Source organism: Hylobates moloch, unplaced genomic scaffold, assembly GCF_009828535.3.
Source record: "Hylobates moloch isolate HMO894 unplaced genomic scaffold, HMol_V3 SCAFFOLD_1, whole genome shotgun sequence".
In the NCBI taxonomy this organism is placed as follows: Eukaryota; Metazoa; Chordata; class Mammalia; order Primates; family Hylobatidae; genus Hylobates; species Hylobates moloch.
The window spans coordinates 83811101-83829688 of record NW_026652276.1 but is presented as its reverse complement, the minus strand read 5'-3'; the positions used below and the strand labels follow the sequence as shown (position 1 = coordinate 83829688).

Below are 18588 nucleotides of genomic sequence, written 5' to 3'. Positions count from 1 at the left end.
TTCCTGGCATGACTTTTCAGATGCCTAATGTGGGTTTCAAGCTGCTGGACAATAATCAAGATTGGGCCAACAATGGATCAGTAGCAGCTTCTGATCTTTCCACTGCCATCTTGTTATATTTTACGACTAATTTACCTCTGTTTCCTTGTATGGCCTTTTCCCACCTGTAAAATGGGGCAAGTAAATTTTGGCTTTATAGAAGATGTGGAAGGCAGGGAATTGCAGAAATTTGTTTTAACTAATCTCGAGTGTATTTCTAAAAGCAAAGCGAACTATTATTATCTTCTAATTAAGAATTTGCCTCTTGGCTCCAACACTCACCACTAAAACTTCAAGACCCCAGGCAAGAAAAAATGTACTCTTCATTGTTTATCTTGTTATCAAGATTGGCTAACTTCTAAACTGTGTTTCTATATTCCTGCACACAGAATTGTGATTGTTTTGTTGCTGGGGGAATCCCTATATGTAAAATTGTCTATCTGTATGATAACTCAGAGGAAAGATCCTTACACACGTCTCCAAATTATTAATGGATTCTTTGTTTCAGGTCCAGCAAATGGAGAGAGAAGACAATGAGCGCTTTCTGCTAAAGAATACTAGGAATTAAAAATGTCCTCGGATGAAAGGAAAATCCCAGTGTTTTGGAGAGAGGGAAGAGAAAGACACACTATATCTTAAAAACAGACCAAAAAAGCTGGTAAGCACAGTTTTCTCCATAATGTAACTCCCATAATACCCCCACCCTAACACACCCCACCTAGAAAACATATAATGGAGAAACAACAGAGAAAATACTGAATGAAATCTAAAGAGAAAGCAAAGCACCTAAACACATGGTTATAGACTACAGGGAGAAACTGGAGTGAAAATGTCTAGACAGGCACTGGAAGCTCAGAGGCATCTTAGAAAACAGGGGGCAAGATGCTTTGGAGACGGCTTTCTCTAAACCACCTGCTACGGTTTGAATGTCTCCTCCAAAAGTTATGTTGAAACTGAATCGTCAATATGCCAGTATGGAGAGGTGAAGACTTTAAGAGGTGACCATAGGGCTCTGCTCTCATGAACAGATTGATCCATTCATGGATTGATAGGTTAATGGGGCCAGGTGCAGCCTGTAATCTTAACACTTTGGGAGGATGAGAAGGGATGATCACTTGAACTCAGGAGTTCAAGACCAGCCTGACCAACATAGAGAGACCTCATCTCTACTAAAAATTTTTTAAAGATTATCTGGGCATGGTGGCACACATATGTAGCCCCCACTACTTGAGAGACTAAGGCAGGTGGATGGCTTGAGCCCAGGAGTTCGAGACCAACCTGACCAACAGAGTGAAACCCCGTCTCTACAAAAATGGTGAAAATTAGCCAAGTGTGGTGGTGAACACCTGTAATCCCAGCTACTCGGAAGGCTGAGGTAGGAAGATCACTTTAGCCCAGGAGTTTGAGGCTACAATGAGCCATAATAGAGCCACTGCACTCCAGCCTGGGGAATAGAGCGAGACCCTGTCTCAAAAAAAAAAGGTTAATTGTTATCCTGGGAGGGGAGCTGGTAGCTTTATAAGAAGTGGAGGAGAGGCTAGGCATGGTGGCTCACACCTGTAATCCCAGCACTTTGGGAGGGCCAAGGTGGGCAGATCACCTGAGGTCAGGAGTTTGAGGAGTTCAACACCAGCCTGGCCAACATGGTGAAACCCCATCTCTACTAAAAATACGAAAGTTAGCCAGGCATGGTGGCACATGCCTGTAATCCCAGCTACTTGGGAGGCTGAGCCAGGAGAAACTGCTTGAACCTAGGAGGCAGAGGTTGCAGTGAGCTGAGATCATGCCAATGCACTGCAGCCTGGGTGATAGAGTGAGACTCTAAAAAGAAGTGGAGGAGAAACCCCGAGTGAGCAGGTTAGCTCTGTGCCACCTTGGGACTCAGCAGAGAGTGGGACCCCACCAGCAATAAGGCTCTCAGCAGATGCATGCCCTCCCCCTTGGACTTCTTAGCCTCCATAACTGAATACTGTTTTTTGTTTGTTTGTTCTTGTTTTGATACAGGGTCTCGCTCTATCCCTCAGGCAGTGGCGAGATCTTGGTTCTCTGCAACCTCTGCCTAGTGATCCTCCTGCCCCAGCCTCCTGAGTACCTGGGGCTACAGGCATGCGCCACCACACCTGGCTAAATTTTTGCATGTTTTGTAGAGATAGGGTTTTGTCACATTGCACAGGCTGGTCTCAAACTACCAGACTCAAGCAATCCTCCAGCCTTGACCTCCCAAAGTACTGGGATTACAGGCATGAGCCACCGTGCCCAGCTGCTTATTTTTATAAATTACCAAGTTTCAGGTATTCTGTTATAAGCAACAGAAAACAAATTAAGACACCACCCCACCACATAAGAGTTACCACCCTCCCAGTTAGCTTTCTTGGCCCTGATTTCTAACATAGATTTCTCATACTTTCAGAACTTAGCATTAGGTACAGCATGTAACTAATGTTAAGAGAAAAAAGAAAATATAAAAATTAGATACACCCTGCAAATATACAGGTGCATAAGGAAGGTAATGTCTCCCACATACAAATTAAAAGAAGAAAGTGCAATACTACGATGAAAGTGTTGTATGATTTTAAAATATGATTAATGTTATAGCATCCTTTCATGTTAAGACAGAAAGCTCTCTGGCAACCGCAACGTAGTGAGAATCCATTTTACTAGGGCTTTTTGCATTACAAAGCACAATTTCAAACCCTTTGGTCCTAGCATGAACTGCTCTCTTGTTGCAGTTAACTAGACTAATGCCATTTTTAAAGTGAGCTTTATAAGTCCATTTAAAGAGTAATAACATGTTGTCTTCCTGCCATGAGACTTTCACCCTGATGGAAGCTCCAGTATGGCCCCAGAGTAAATCACTTGGGCTCCACTTACCTCACAGTGTAAAAAACAGGCCTGGGCTTTTCATGACTAACATAAAGACAAAGCAAGGGAAGACCCCACCCCACTTTGGGGCTGCCCTGTGCTCCTAAGCACGCACAGAGGGAGACAGAGTTGGGACCCTGGGCCTCCTCCAGTGGAAGCAGAAAGAGTGGCAGGGCAGGAAGGCTGTGCTGGGCGGAGGCCAGAGGAGGCCACACTGGCCTCATTTTCGCTTTTGCCCCTTACCTTTTACCATCACCCCGTGGATACCACCACTCCCATTACCTTAGATCAGAATTTTCCAACTTGGATTTCAAGAGCACAAATTCTTTCCTTTCTTTCTTTTCTTTCTTTCTTTCTTTCTTTCTTTCTTTCTTTCCTTCCTTCCTTCCTTTCTTTCCTTCTTTCTTCTTTCTTTCTTTCTCTCTCTCTCTTCCTTCCTTCCTTTCTCTCTCTCTTATTTATTTATTTATTTTGAGATAGGCCTTGCTATGTTGCCGTTGAATTCCTGGGCTCAAGCAATCCTCCCACCTCAGCTTCCCAAGTAGCTGGGACTCCAGGTGCACAACACCCCACCAAGCCAAGAACACAAATTCTAGGGGGTTTTTGTTTGTTGGTTTTTGTTTTTGAGGCAGGGTCTCAGTCTATCGCTCAGGCTGGAATGCAGAGGCATGATCTTGGCTCACTGCAGCCTTGACCTCCTGGGCTCAAGCAATCTTCCCATCCTAGCCTCCCAAGTAGCTGGAACCAGAAGCGTGTGCCACCACTCCTGGCTAATTTTTGTATTATATTTTTTGTAGAGATGGAGTTTCTCCATGTTGCCCAGGAGGCTGGTCTCTTAACTTCTGGGCTCAAGCAATAGACTGGCCTCAGCTGCCCAAAGTGCTGGGATTATAGGCGTGCACCACAAATCCTGGCCCTCTAAGGGTTTTTTTTAGGGCCATGAGAATGAAGGTTTTCATGATGAAAAAATGCACTGTGGATGCTGTCTACTAAATCCCCCTGGGGAGGGTCACAACGTACATCTTTGAACTGAAGGCTTTACATGCGAATGATGTGAAAAGAAATCCTGTTTAACATTACTTCATGGATAAATCGAGTATTTGTCCCAAAGAAGCCTTCTCTGCTTGGGCATGCATTATATTCTGGTTCAACCACTCATTCCTCCACATCACGTAGGCTGTCCTAGGTGCAGGCTCTCCTAAGGGGTGGTTGCCCTTTGATTTCCTTCTTGCCTTTTGCACTTTCGCAGCTTACAGATATAGAAGATAACCAATAAAATCTGGTACCAAATAGTCACACATCTAGGCTTTATGCTACATACCTATGCTGTCCAATACCAGAGTCACATGCCAAATGTAGCTATTCCTATTTCTATTAATTAAAACTATTTAATTTTAAATAAATTAAAAATTCAGTTTTTCAGTTGCACCAGCCACATTTCAAGTGCTCAGATGAATGTGTGGCTTGTGGCTACCACACTGGGCAGAGCAGATACAAACATTTCCATCTTCTCAGAAATTTCTGAGGAATAATGCCACAATAAACCTTGTCAATCATAGAAGGAATTCTGTTAGCCTTCTCATCATGTCCATATTCCCATGAGAATACGAAATCGCTAAAAGCAAGAATGAGGTTTTCTCATCTCTGAACCCCAGCTCCTAGTACAGGGCCCTGCAGGAAAGGCCACTCACAAAATATCTGTTAGATGATATGAATGTTTCATCTTTGCTCCCAAAGATGTACCAACCTTTGTGACAACACTTTAGCATACTTTTCCCTCAAAAAAAACCACTTTTATTAGTTTTTGTTTATTTAAAAGTAATACAGAATACTGAAAGAAGATTTAAAAATCCACAAGTAATACTACCACCTACAGAATGCCACTCTTAACATTTTGGAGTATTTACATCCATTTATTTACAAACAGATTTTTTGTCTTTTGCTGAGGCATATTTTGCATACGGCAAAATTCATCATTTTAAGGTGATGTGTGTATGACGTATGATGAATGTAACAACCACTACAATCAAAATACAAATTATTTCCATCACCCTCAAAAAGTCACCTCCTCACCTTTGTAATTAATCCACTCTCCCCAACTCATCTCCAGCAATCACTGATCCAATTTCTGTTCCTAGGATTTCAACTGTTCAAGAATGTCATGTACATGGAATTATATAGGAAGTAGCTTTTTTTAGTCTGGTTTCTTTCATTTAGCATGATGCTTTTGAGGTTCATCCATGTTTCCCTTTTTATTGCTGAGTTATATTCTATGATATGGATACATCACAATCTGTTTACCCATTCTACAGTTGAACTTTGGAGTTGTTTCTAACTTTTGGCAATCCTGATAGAGCTGTTATAAACATTTGCACATAGGGTTTTGTGTGTACATATGTTTGCATCACTCTTGGGAAAATTCCTAGCAATTGGATTGTAAGTCATATATAGTAACTATGTTGAATTTTATAAGAAACTGTCAAACTGACTTCCAAAACACCTTTGCTCTTTTGCGTTTCCCCCAGCAATGTATGAGAGTTTCAGTTGCTCTGCGTCTTCACCAGCATTTTGTATTTTCCTTTTTTTTTTTATCTTGGGCCATCCTAATACATATGTAGTGGTATTTTATTGTGGCTTTAATTCGCATTTCCCTAATGACTAATGATGTCGAGCATCTTTTTATGTGATTATGTGCTATCAATATCTTTACTTTGTAATGTTTTGTTTGAATCTTTTGCCCATTTTTAATTGGGCTGTCTGCTTTCTTATTATTGAGTTGTAAGAATTATTTATATATTCTAAATGTTGGTGCTTCATCAGAAATATATTTTACAGATATTTTCTCCCAGTTTGTAGCTTGTTTTTATTTTCTTAACAGGGTTTTTTGAAGAGCAGACAACTGCTCTTCAAGTTGTTTTTTAACTGTACTGAAGAACAAAGAAATATTTATAAGTATCTGCCACATGCTAAACTTTTGAGGGGAGTTACGCTTTTTGTGTGTGTGTGTGTCTTTTTTTTTTTTTTCCTTTTTCTGGAGAACGGGGTCTCGCTATATTGCCCAGACAGGTCTTGAACTCCTGGGCTCAAGCTATCCTCCTGCCTCTTGCCTCCCTGAGAGCTGGGATTACAGGCATGAGCCACCACGCCCGGCCCACATGCTAAACTTTTATTGGCACTGGAATTACAATAATATCTAAGCTTAAACTTGTATTTTTCCTTTTTTAACAAAATTGGCATTGATTGGTTTCTTGTCTACTTTTTCACCATCTTGTCGTTAATATTTCTACATCATTAAATATTATTTGAAAACATGATTGTAAAGTATGCTCTCACAGCGAGATCTTGATTCATCTTAACTATCCCTCTGTATTTGGAGATGTTTACATTGACTCCCATCAATATTTTAAAAAGAAAAGAAGCATATGATTGCCATCCTTGCACAGAAATCTCTGTATACATTTCCAATTATTTTCTTAGTATAAATGCTTATAATCGCAAAAACTGGGACAGAGGCATGGGACTTTGCTCTATACCTGTCTCTTTAGAAAGACTACAGATGTCCTGAAGCTAAGAGCTTGTCTTGCCCCCCTTGTCATGCCAGAATATGACAAAAGCCTGTTACATTGCAGGTGCACTATACACACTTGAGGGAGCAACAGTTGGAGAGAAAAAGAATTCCACTGAACTCCATTCTCTCCCTTTCCTCCTGAGAAAAAAAATAAGAATATCCTGTCTCCTGTAGACATCTACCTTGCCTTCCCAGATGAAGGGAAGAAGAAAGTCTTCTTCTAAGAGAAAACTTGCCAAGGAGATGCAGGTTTCCCAGAGAGCTGGATGACAAGCCCTGTTGCTGCTCAGCAATGCCCTTAAGGGGCCCTGCCCCCTGCCTTTATAAAGCCGGTGCGGTGGTGGGGCAGCCACAGCTGGCATTCGGCCTCCAGAGCACCAGCACTGGCACTGGCATTGGCACGCACTATGGCAAATGAAGTGCAAGACCTGCTCTCCCCTCGGAAAGGGGGACATCCTCCTGCAGGTAGGCTGCCACCTGCCCTCAGTCCTGCAGGCTGTTGCTGCTCCCCTCTTCCACCAATGCCTTCCACGGAGCACCCCAACAGACCGAAGCTTCTCTGCCTACCCAGTATGACTTTAACTCCATGCAGCCTGACTTCCTCCTATGTCTTTGATCCTTCTTAGCTTGTATGTAAAGCCACCTGGGGATTTGTCAGACCCCCGGTGAGTTAAAACCTAATTACCTATGGGAGTGTATGGATTTGGGGCTTGTGGAAAGGCAAAGGTAGAAAGGTTGCACATTTCCTCCCTTGAGGCAGCGTTCCTTTCATGGGGCCCTGGCTGTAGATTAGCAGTGACACATCTACACCAGGAAGATGATTTGCTACCATGGAAACCTTTCTCTTTAGAGGTTCCAGCTGTAAGACTCAGTCTCCCCAAGATGCTTGTGCATCATGTGACTTCCTACCCAGGCAAAGCAGCTTCTGCACAGAGGACAACAATCACATTTCTTTCTCCCTCCTCAGGCTTTGGGGATGTAGTTTACCTGTCAACGAGCTGAGAAGTACTTTTAAATAAAGACACAGGACTTGAGGAGGCTGACTGGGAAAAGTAGCTATCAAGGTGTTTGCAAAGCATCCATAGTTGTCTTTTTTTAAAATTTATGCTATCTATATTGACTCTCTGGAATATGGAAATTAGTTTTATTGTACTTAACCATATGTTCATATAGATTGGCTGAGGTGTACAGGCCTATTTTTAGTCAGTTTTATATTCTTCCAACTGCCTTCCTTCTTTTTTACTGAAGAAAGACCTCAAAACCTTGACTACTTTGTTCTTGCCTTTCTCCATTTACAAAACATATTTACTGTCTAATTCTCTGGCACCTCTAGGCCAAGGTTATTTCAACAATCTGCTGCAGAGGGTGATGGCAGGTATCGTCTTCACAGAGAGTCAAAATGTAACATTGTTTTGGTGGCTTTCCGGTGGGTAGCCTAGCCAAAAAGAGTCCAGATTTTACTACTCATTCTGAGTTTCCAGCTCTAGACATCTTGCTCTGATCTCCTCTGGTAGATTACTGATATTTTATATTTGTAATCAAATTTAGCAATATTTAACATTACCTATATTTAAAGTTAATGATGCTAGCTAATAGTCAGGAAGTATATACGCAAATCATTGGAAGAGAGGCTCCTTACATAGACAAAGACAAAAGAAAAAAGAACTCCATTCTCACTATGTCATTTCCACTCCAACCCTTCATAAAATGGCTAAGCTGAAACCTGTTTTGCTAAACTACATTTATGCACAAAGAACATAGACATAAACTTAACCAAATGAAAGTTCGAATGAAACCACCGGGAACTTTCTGTCCCCACCACTAATGATTGCTAATTACTCTGTGTACATAGCACACCATGACTCCATCAAGCATGTCACAATGCCTCTGGCATGACAATTAATTATTATGAACTGTGACACTACAGATAAGAGGTTTTGGATAATTAGAATGGAGATGAAGGCAGACTTTTGCCTCCCCACTGAGCACAAGGGAACAAAGAATTGTCATCCTTCAGCATGTCTTGCCACTAATTTTAAGTCTGAATCTGTTTGTGGTGGTGCAAAATTTTATTTATGGAACAAAAACAAGTGCCAAAATTCTATTAATTTTTCACTTGATTTTTATAAACAAAATACAGATCCCTAAAAGTGGGAAGAAGATATGATTCGGTGGGGAGGGTGGGACATACATAGCCTTTGGAATCAGACAGACCTGGGTTTGAACCTCGACTTCATTTCACATCTTCAAGCCTGAGTTTCCTCATCTCTGAAACAGGATGCAATAAATAACATCTATCTAGTAAGTTTGTTGTAATGATTAAAAGAGATCACCTCTGTAAAGTACCTGGCACCTGAATGTTAGCCCCCTTAAAATGCAGGCACGGTAGAACACTATCAAAAGAAATTATCCTCCCCAATTTCAAGACATCTTGATGCTGGAGCAGCATTAGACACTACTGCAGTAGTCGGAACAGAAAGAAACTGCAATGGAAAAAATATGTGCCTGTCCCATCACAGTTAAAAATGAAATCACTCAGCTAGGCACAGTAGCTCACACCTGTAATCCCAGCACTTTGGGAGGCCGAGGAGGGTGGATAACCTGAAGTCAGGAGTTCAAGACCAGCCTAGCCAACATGGTGAAACCCCATCTCTACTGAAAATACAAAAATTAGCCAGGCGTGGTGGCACATGCCTGTAATCCCAGCTACTTGGGAGGCTGAGGCAGGAGAATCGCTTGAATCCGGGAGGTGGAGGTTGCAGTGAGCCGAGATCACGCCAGTGCACTCCAGCCTGGGCAACAAGAGCGAGACTCTGTCTAAAAAAAAAAAAAAACAAAATCACTTAGAAGTCAGCCAGCTGCGGCGAATCACGAGGTCAGGAGATCGAGACCACGGTGAAACCCCGTCTCTACTAAAAAATATAAAAAATTAGCCGGGCGTCGTGGCGGGCGCCTGTAGTCCCAGCTACTCGGAGAGGCTGAGGCAGGAGAATGGCGTGAACCCGGGAGGCGGAGCTTGCAGTGAGCCGAGATTGCGCCACTGAACTCCAGCCTGGGTGACAGAGCGAGACTCTGTCTCAAAAAAAAAAAAAGAAGTCAGCCAGCTGCATCTCTTTCCTACCTGTCTATGGAGTGGTCAGTGGTTTCACTTTAATGTATATTAATATAATATATTGCACCTCTGATAGCCCTGGTTATACATTTATGCTGTGAAATGAGACTACATAAAACACAAGGTGGCCTGGGCTCCAGTAAGCAGAGCTTGGAATTTTCTGCTTTCTTGATTTGTCTCACTCTCACTTTCAGAAGAACCCCATTATATGAACAGCAGCACCAGAAATGTGTGAGTAGAAGGTGATCCCAGGAAGCCAGATATATGATGAATAGAAAGAAGAGCAGTGATTCATGATTTTTTTCTATATTTCCTGCACTTTTTAATTGGGTCTAAGCCAAATGAATCAGAGCTATTAGAAGTGTTGCCACTGAATCCCTAAAGAGAATATGTTTTCTGACTCATTAAAGAGAGAAGGAACTTGGAGGGAGGGTATGCCCAATTGTAAAACTAATGCAGAAAATGGGGGACAGCCATAAACTGCATATGGACCACAGTCATTTGAAAACCCTCACACACTCCGAAGGCTTGAGTCTCTCAATTACATCTGCTCAAGTCAACTTGGGGGCATTGGAACAGGACAGAACCATGAAGTTAGAAGAGAGAGGCTGTGAGATTCGCCTCCTCCTGCCCCAGGGGACAGGGATTTTAGGACTGCAAGAACAGCTGCCATTCGCTCCATGCTGACTGCACCTAGCACAGCAAAGAGACGTCTAGACGTGGCAACAGCCCTGCAGATGGGTGACGTTTCACGGAAGAGCAAACGAAGACTCAGTGAGATTGAGGGACTTGCCGAAAGCCACACAGCTAGTGGGAAGTGGAGCTGGAATTGGAAAATGAGGCTGACTTCATGCCAAAGCCCTCTTATTCTAAAGCCTTTTCTGTTTGCTCCACAACCTTCTCTTGATGAGGGTTTTGGGGGTCTTGATTGGCAGCCTAAAATTTCCTGATAAATTAACCGTGAATGCAAAGTAAGCATTTTGCAAACATCTAAACTTTTCATTAAACCTTCAAATAGGTGTTCTCATTCACAAGGCAGGGTTTGCACAAACCTTTGTGCCTTTCAGCTTTTTCACATACATTGTCCATGGATTTGTGAAGGAAAAAGCCTAATTTTTTTTGCAGGCTTATGTTTATCTTCACTTCTCTCTACCAAAAACTGTGAAAAAGATTGGAAAATCTTAGCTGGAAAATTATTATTTAGAATTCTAAACTAAATTATGTATTTTTAAAATTTATAAACCACAAAAGCAGTCACAAGAGGGTAATTCTCATGCAGAGATGGGAAAGCAAAGCTTCATTTTCCCCACTTAAATTTAGGTTTTCTAGTGAAATTATCTAAAAGAGCATCTCCCTTTTTTACATTGTCTATCTCTAGTTCATCTTCATTATTGAAAGGACTGAAAGTCTTAATTTACGTATTTGTACTCAAAATTCTGTTAAAATGTTAAATCAGTTCATATTTTACTTTGCCCAATTCCAATTGATCTTTATGCAAAGGTTCAAAAGGCAGGATAGTCCCAAACGTGGAGTTACATAAAGGATTACAAACTTAAATGGATTGATTTGGATTCAGTGAAACTTTGAAAAGGTCTCTTGAGTCAGAGGTATCTAGTATAAGCAAAATGAGCAAGAACCTGATTGTGTTGCATTGTAAATAATGGCTTGTCTAGACCCCAGGAGATCATTGTGATCAGTGTTCCCAGCAGAGATTTTAAGATGACCCTTCCACAAACTCACTCTACCTGGTTCAGTCACCCCAATGTAGTGAGAGCCCGAATCTATAACAGTGCATCCATCTGTAATCTAGGGATATTATCTTCCGCTTCTTTCTACTGTACATAGATGACCGAGTAAGATCAGCTACCAGAGCAAGTTTGGTACAAGAACTGTGTTCTGGAAATCCAATGTGTGTTTCCCTTATGCTTCCTAAATTGCTGACTTAGAGCCCACAGCCCTGTGACAGAGAGGATTTAAAGATTGCTGGATGGAAGTAGGAATCTTATGGGGAGGATTTTTTCTTCTTCCCCCCAAAATGTCTATCTTATTGTTCCTAAGGATGAGGAACTCCCACGTTTATGGTTTAGCTGGGTGTGGTGGTGGGCGCCTGTAGTCCCAGCTACTCGGGAGGCTGAGGCAGGAGAATCACTTGAACTCGGGAGGCAGAGGTTGCAGTGAGCCGAGATCGCTCCACGGCACCCCAGCCTGGTGACAGAGTGAGACTCTGTCTCAAAAAAAAAAAAATTTTATTTTGGCATTTATTTCTTTGTTAAGTGCCTTATGTTCTTTCCAAAGGGAAAGAAGTGATGGATTTTTTTTTTTAGAGGTAGATGAAAAGAGTTGAAATTATAATAAGGACTTTATAATAAACACAATCTAGTTCAACTTCCACTGAATTCCCCAAAGTTCTCCTAAGGTATTCATGACAAAAGAACTTCTTTCCTTCACTTTAATACACTGAGGTACAAAAAACTCATTATCGTATTAGGCAATCTATTTCATGTTGAATAACACAAGCTGTTACAAGTAGCCAGATTGTACCTTTCTGGAACTCTTAGTCTTTGGTCTTCGTTCTCACCTCTGGAACCACATAAAATAAATATAATAATTAGTAATTAGTAAGTGCCTACCATGCACCAGGTTCTTATGTCATCTCTATTTTCTGACAGCAATAGTCAGTATTATTCCCGATTGAAGGATGTGGAGACAGTCTGAGAGCAATTTTAAGTGTCCTACTCACAGTCACAGAGCTTAGGAGGAATAGAGTTGTCCAACCCTATATAACATTTCCTCGCCAGTAAACTGCTCCTCTGCCCTATGACAGCCCTTCAGATCTTTGAGGATGGCTCCCTAAGCTCTCTTGAGTCTTTGCTTCTTCAGGAGTTATCTTACTAGATTCCCTAGTTCCTCATGTAGCATGCCTGCCCTCACTCTGGTCACTCTCCTCTGAAGATTCCCAGACTGTCAACGTCCTTCCAAATGAGTGGTACAGAACTCAACATTCCGAAGGTCTTCTTTTCTTTTCTTTTCTTTTCTTTTTTTTTTTTTTAGACAGAATCTCACTCTGTCACCCAGGCCGGAGTGCAGTGGTGCGATCTCAGCTCACTGCAACCTCTGCCTCCCAGGTTCAAGCAATTCTTCTGTCTCAGCCTCCCAAATAGTGGCTGGGACTACAGGCAATCGCCACCACACCTGGCTAATTTTTGTATTTTTAGTAGAGATGGGATTTTGCCCTATTGGTCAGGCTGGTCTCAAACTCCTGACCTCAGGTGATCCACCTGCCTTGGCCTCCCAAAGTGCTGGGATTACAGGTGTGAGCCATCACGCCCAGCCAGGTCTTCTCATCTTTAACTAAAACAATTTTGCTTCTATAGTTGGTGATAATAACCAATCCAGGTAGAAGAAAATGTGTAGGAATAATAGCATCAGGGAAAGCAAAAGGAACACTAACAAGAAAATAATCACAGCACACCATATATGAAAGGCACTTGTCATAAGGAGAATGAAAAATACTGTTGGGAGGTGTATCAAAGGCCCCGGAGCTCTTATTTGATTCTTCTTAGCATTAAATAACAGTGCTATGAGCAGACACCATCTCCCATACAGAGGCACACACGCCTCAAACATTCTTTGGGAAAAAGCCCATCCTTTGATTTATTTCACCTGTATTCCATGGCTATTCAGAAATGTTTCCATATGATTTCATGTTTGTTGCTGATTACTTTGTATGCTATATGTGTGTATAAAGAATTTATATATGTAAAGGATGTGTATATATATATATATAATTTAAAGCAGATAATGTATAAAGATAGCATTTTCTGAGGCTTATATATAAAAATCAATATTTTTTAAACTTGGTAATTCAAATGACCAAATGGAGTTTATTCCATGAATGCAGGAATGGTTGAATAGTAAAACATCAGGTCTTGGTGATACAAAACGCATAAGAGATTGACAGGGTCACATGAAAACAGCAAATTTCTGACTGGCAAAAACATTATCAATAAAGTCAAAAAGCAGTAACTGGTACAATATAATATTTTATATTTGCAATGTATCTCATGAAAAAAGAGCTCCTATAAATCAAAAAGAAAAAGATAGGAAAAAGACTAGCAATCCAATTGAAAAGGACAAAAGATTTGAACAGCTTACAGAAAGGGAAATGCAAATGGCTTCTAAAACAGAACCAAGCTCAACCTTTAATAAAACATGAGAAATGAAAATTAAAACAGTGAGATACCTTTATCTATTTTGTAACTTACTGGCTGACAAAACCAAACACTTTGTAGCTCGCATTGTTAACAGGGGTATGGAGGAACGACCACTGTCATCGTGGCTGGTGAGATTCTAAACTGGTGCAACCTCCGCTAAGGGCAATTTGGCAAGATTGAACAAAATTCCAAACACGCATACTCTTGAGAACTAACAAGATCACTTTTAGGAATTTCCCCCACAGGTATGCTTGTATTTGTGCAAAATTATGTATCTAAAACTGTTAGGAGAGCAAGAGCCTAAAAGAGCCAGAGTGACATCATTTGAAACCACCTCCATCTTAGAATGAGCGAGGCACATTCCTTGCTAGTCACAACCCCATGGTGCTAAGATGTTTACAGTGAGGAAGCAGCTTGGTAATGCCTGCAAGAACAAACTCTTACAACCACAGAAAAGCCAGATGTGCCAATACCCATAACGATAATGCTTTCAAGACAGTAACAGTTATGCGTTGATGCACTCACACACCAAAACATCAAGGATGGTTTTCTTTACATCAGTAGAATAATAAATCTTGTCATGTTGTCTGCTCACCTGCATGTAGTCACAGTTTAGTCTTTACACAGACAAGATCCCTATATAAGAAAAACTGAAAAACAGTGTGTTTGTGCACTCACTTTCTGAGGACACCCTACTCTGTAATGGAGTCGTTTCTAATAAACTTGCTTGTTTCACTGAGCTCTGTGACTCGCCTTGAATTTCTTCCTGTGCAAGCTCCAAGAACCCTTTTTTGGAGTCTGGATCAAGACACCTCTTTCTGGTAAGAAAAGGATATTCATTGCAGCGTTGTTTGTGATAGCAGTAAATTAGAAACACATGAAATGTCCAACATAAGGGAACTGGTTAAGTAAACACAGGATGTTCATACAATAAAATGTTAAAGCAGATGTTAAAAAGAAAAACACACAAACGATATATAGAGATATAGATGTAGATGTAAATATAGATTTGGAACTTCCTCTAAAATATGTGATTAAGTGAAGAAAATAAACAAGATGTAGAGCAATGTGTACCTTAGGCTACCATTTTATAAAACATAAAACCTGAGTGTATGTGTAGAATAACTGTGGACGAAGACACAAGAAGCTTATAACGTTAGCAGTATCTTGGGAGATAATCTAGGAAGTTGGAAAATAATGGTAGGAGGGAGACTGCAGACCTTTTTATGGCTTTTGAATTTTGGGCCTTATGCAGATAACAGAACCAAGACAATAAATTAAGTAATAATTGTAAAGAACAATGATGAAGTCAGTTCACAAGGGCACAGAGAAATAGAATACGTTTTCTTTATTTTTCACTTTATTGGACCACAGTTTTAGAAAATCACCAATCTGGCATTTTCATAAAAAGAATTAACAGGCTCAAACAAATCAATGTCCGTTTAGCTTTTTCTCATTTGAGCTTGTCAGATTTTAGAAGTGCAAATTTCCTGGGAACAGAAAAAAAGCATTTGCTTTGACTTGCTATCTGAAATGGGTTGTTCCTTTTCCAAAGTTGATTTCATCTGACATTGTTAAACACTCGAACTGCTTGCTGTTAGGTCGTCTGTAGCCTAATTAACACTAATTGATCACTTGAATGGCAGGATTATTAATGCAGTTTAATTACTCATTAGAACATCTGAGCTTGGCCAACACCGGAATTTTGGGGTCTGGATGGAAGGTGGGTATCTGGTAGAATCAGAACTATCTCTGTTGAATTAAATGCCTTTTATCACTGTGTGCCCTGACTTTTGGCTCATCTCTCAGAATCTGGCTTTTGAAAGCTTTGGTTGGAAAAAAAAATGCAAGCCACGCACAACTTTAATCTGGTGGGAAAACAGAGGGTCACATTGTAATTGTCGGTTGCTATTGTGGGGAATGTAATTGGTTTGATAATAAGAAAAAATGTTTTTCAGTGAAATGCCTAAGGGAGTTGTTGTTGTTATTCTCCTCCCTAAATCTAAGGTGTAACCTTCTGCTTTTTCAGCCTTGGTTCCACTTCTCTGAGCATAAACAAGTAGCTCTCAGCCCTTCCTCCACCCACACCTGGTTTGCCAATAAAATATATTTTTTTAATTGTGTTGTTTTATACAAAAGTTTAGATCTTTAAAAAATAAGTTCAAAAATTATTTTCAAATCTAAAGTCATACCTTTAATAACAAGGCAAGCCTTCTCTCACTGTTCTAACTTCCATGCTGATTTTTATCTGTTTGTAGTAAAAGCTGGAGGAATGAGAATTTCCAAAAAACAAGAAATTGGCGTCTTGGAGAGACATACCAAAAAAACAGGATTCGAGAAAACAAGGTAGGGACTGTTAATTTTTCTGCATCACCTTGATGAGTTTTGAATGACTCTGCCTCCAGGAGTTATTTTAGGACAAACTAAGGCTCCCTATGCCTTTGGAGGCAGCCAGAGAAGGGGGCGGGAGGGGGAGGGTGTGATCCGTGGTGACTTAAGGTGAGGGGTGGGGAAAGGTAGGTGGCTACCCTCTGGAGGGCTCCCTCTGAGAGGGCTCCCATCATGACCCCCACCCATTCTCCTCCTGTCTGCATCCAGCCCAGCGGCCTTGCACTTAATAGGCACGGTCCTAAATGCATCCAAACCTGACGCTCATCCTTTTATCCTATTTTCAGATCAGCATTTAAAATATTATTCCTAGGCTGGCTCTGTTTTCATAATATGCTTTCTGCTGAAGTAAATGTCCTGAATTAAAAATAAATGTCTTTTTTGTTTTAAATCCATCACTGAATTATTTAGAAAGTAATGGCCACTGTATTTGGCATAGCCGGAAGGCACGTAGGTACCGAGCAGCCTCCCCCCTGCTCCTTCCACCATAACCTTGACGCCTGCGCTATTCTCAGAACTCAGCAGAGAGCTGTGGGCTGGATCAGGTACGCAAATGGCCCAACCACTCTAGGCCTTGGGTAAGGAAAACCAGAGCATTTCAAAAAACAAGAAACACGCAGAACTGGTTCTTTCTGAGGAGTGCTTCAGAGACTATTATTTTGAAATGGTTTCCACAGCTCAGTTGATGAGTAATTCAAAAGGATCTGAGTAGAGGATGCTCCAGGCACCTCCGTAAGAGTTAAACCATCTCAGAAAGAGAATGGAAATAGACTGTGGCACTTCTTTGACTCTTTTCTATAAAATTATTTTTAAATCACTTTTGAAGGTTGCTTCCTAATTTCTGGGAAGACATTTTTTGAGGATTTGCCTCCCTCCACTTTAGAATGAAATACTGATTCGCCCCATTAGCAGCAAGTCATTTGTTATTTCTGATATCAGAAACTAACCATCACATGACAAAAGGGAAGCTGTACGTCCTCAAGAGTGGAGGTCACATGTTATTTATCTTCCGACCCAGCATCTAGGACAGTTCCTAGAATAGTGAATGCATTCTGTAAATGATGTCAGACTGCGAATGAATTGCAAGCTGATTAACTTTGAGACCTATTCATTCTGTATCTAAAACCTGACTCAAGCATGCGCCCTGTTTATTGTGACGTTAGTTAACCTGCCTGAGCCAGGGGCTCAGGAACTAAAGCGTCTTATCTTGGAAATGACTAGTGGACAGCCAAAGGACAGGTCATTCATTTCTCTGCATCTCCGAAAAATGGGACTTACTATTAATTCTAACATCCACTGAACAATGCAGGCAGGGGAGTTGGCTAGAGAGTAATAAGATGGTGATTGGAATCTTCTTTAAAAACTCAATTGTTTTCTAATAGTCGTTAAATGACAGGAATTGGACTTTTACAGAACTTAAACAGCAAAAGATAGCTCTTGCCCTAAGTACCAGGGACAGAAACAGGTTATGTGGAGCTTGAATCTTATGGACTTTCAGGGCCATTTTAAAAGAAAAATTACCAAAAATGACGAATATGAAATGGGTAGGGCCCCTCCCGGGGCCTTGGGAGGAGCCCTTGTGGCAGGAGACGCTAGGCTTAAGTATCATTAGCTCCACATATATCCCCCTCTGCTATTTACATCTCCTAGCAGGGCATGTGCACAGGATAGGAAAGCCTTGTTTTCATGGATGAACACTCCTTTTTATGTCATCTTAGAGAATAGCTTTTTAAAAATATGCTCTAGACCAGAATTTTCCAAACATCATCAATCCATGTCCACTTCCTAATAGGTTCTACAAACCAACACAAACCATCCAGAAAAAAATATATGCCAAGTGCAGAGTTTCTTCAAGACATTGTACTGTAGATTTGGCCCTGATTGAAACTCTCCTACAAAATAACTTGGCCTGAGAGAAAGAAGCCAGATGCAAAAGAGTACGAGCTGCAGATGGTTCATTTTATGAAGCACAAAAACAGTCAAAACTAGTCTTTGGGGCTATAAATCAGGATAGCAGTTATCCTTAGGGGCAGCTGGTTTGACTAGTGATTTCAATTTTATTCAATCTATATGGTTATAGTATGTGCATGTTTCTGTATGTATATCATATTTCAATAAAAAGTTAAAAAAAAAAAATGGCCGGGCACAGTGGCTCACGCCTGTAATCCCAGCACTTTGGAAGGCTGAGGCGAGTGGATCACCTGAGGTCAGGAGTTCGAGACCAGCCTGGCCAACATGGTGAAACCCCGTTTCTACTAAAAATACAAAAAATTAGCCAGGCATGGTGGCGCATGCCTGTAATCCCAGCTACTCGGGAGGCTGAGGCAGGAGAATCACTTGAACCCAGGAGGTGGAGGTCGCAGTGAGCCGAGATCACACCGTTGCACTCCAGCTTGGGCAACAAG

The 18588-nt window shown here is 41.1% G+C and overlaps 1 protein-coding gene across 1 annotated transcript in view; it reads left to right on the top strand.

Moving 5' to 3' along the window:
* Window positions 1-6820: 6820 nt before the first annotated feature.
* DAPL1 (death associated protein like 1) overlaps window positions 6821-18588 on the top strand; it is a 20980-nt gene continuing 9212 nt past the window's right edge. Inside the window, exons 1-2 of the mRNA XM_032753390.2 lie at window positions 6821-6934; window positions 16054-16141. Coding sequence (XP_032609281.1) covers window positions 6877-6934; window positions 16054-16141 — 146 coding nt within the window. The 5' untranslated portion in view covers window positions 6821-6876. The remainder of the gene's footprint in view (window positions 6935-16053; window positions 16142-18588) is intronic.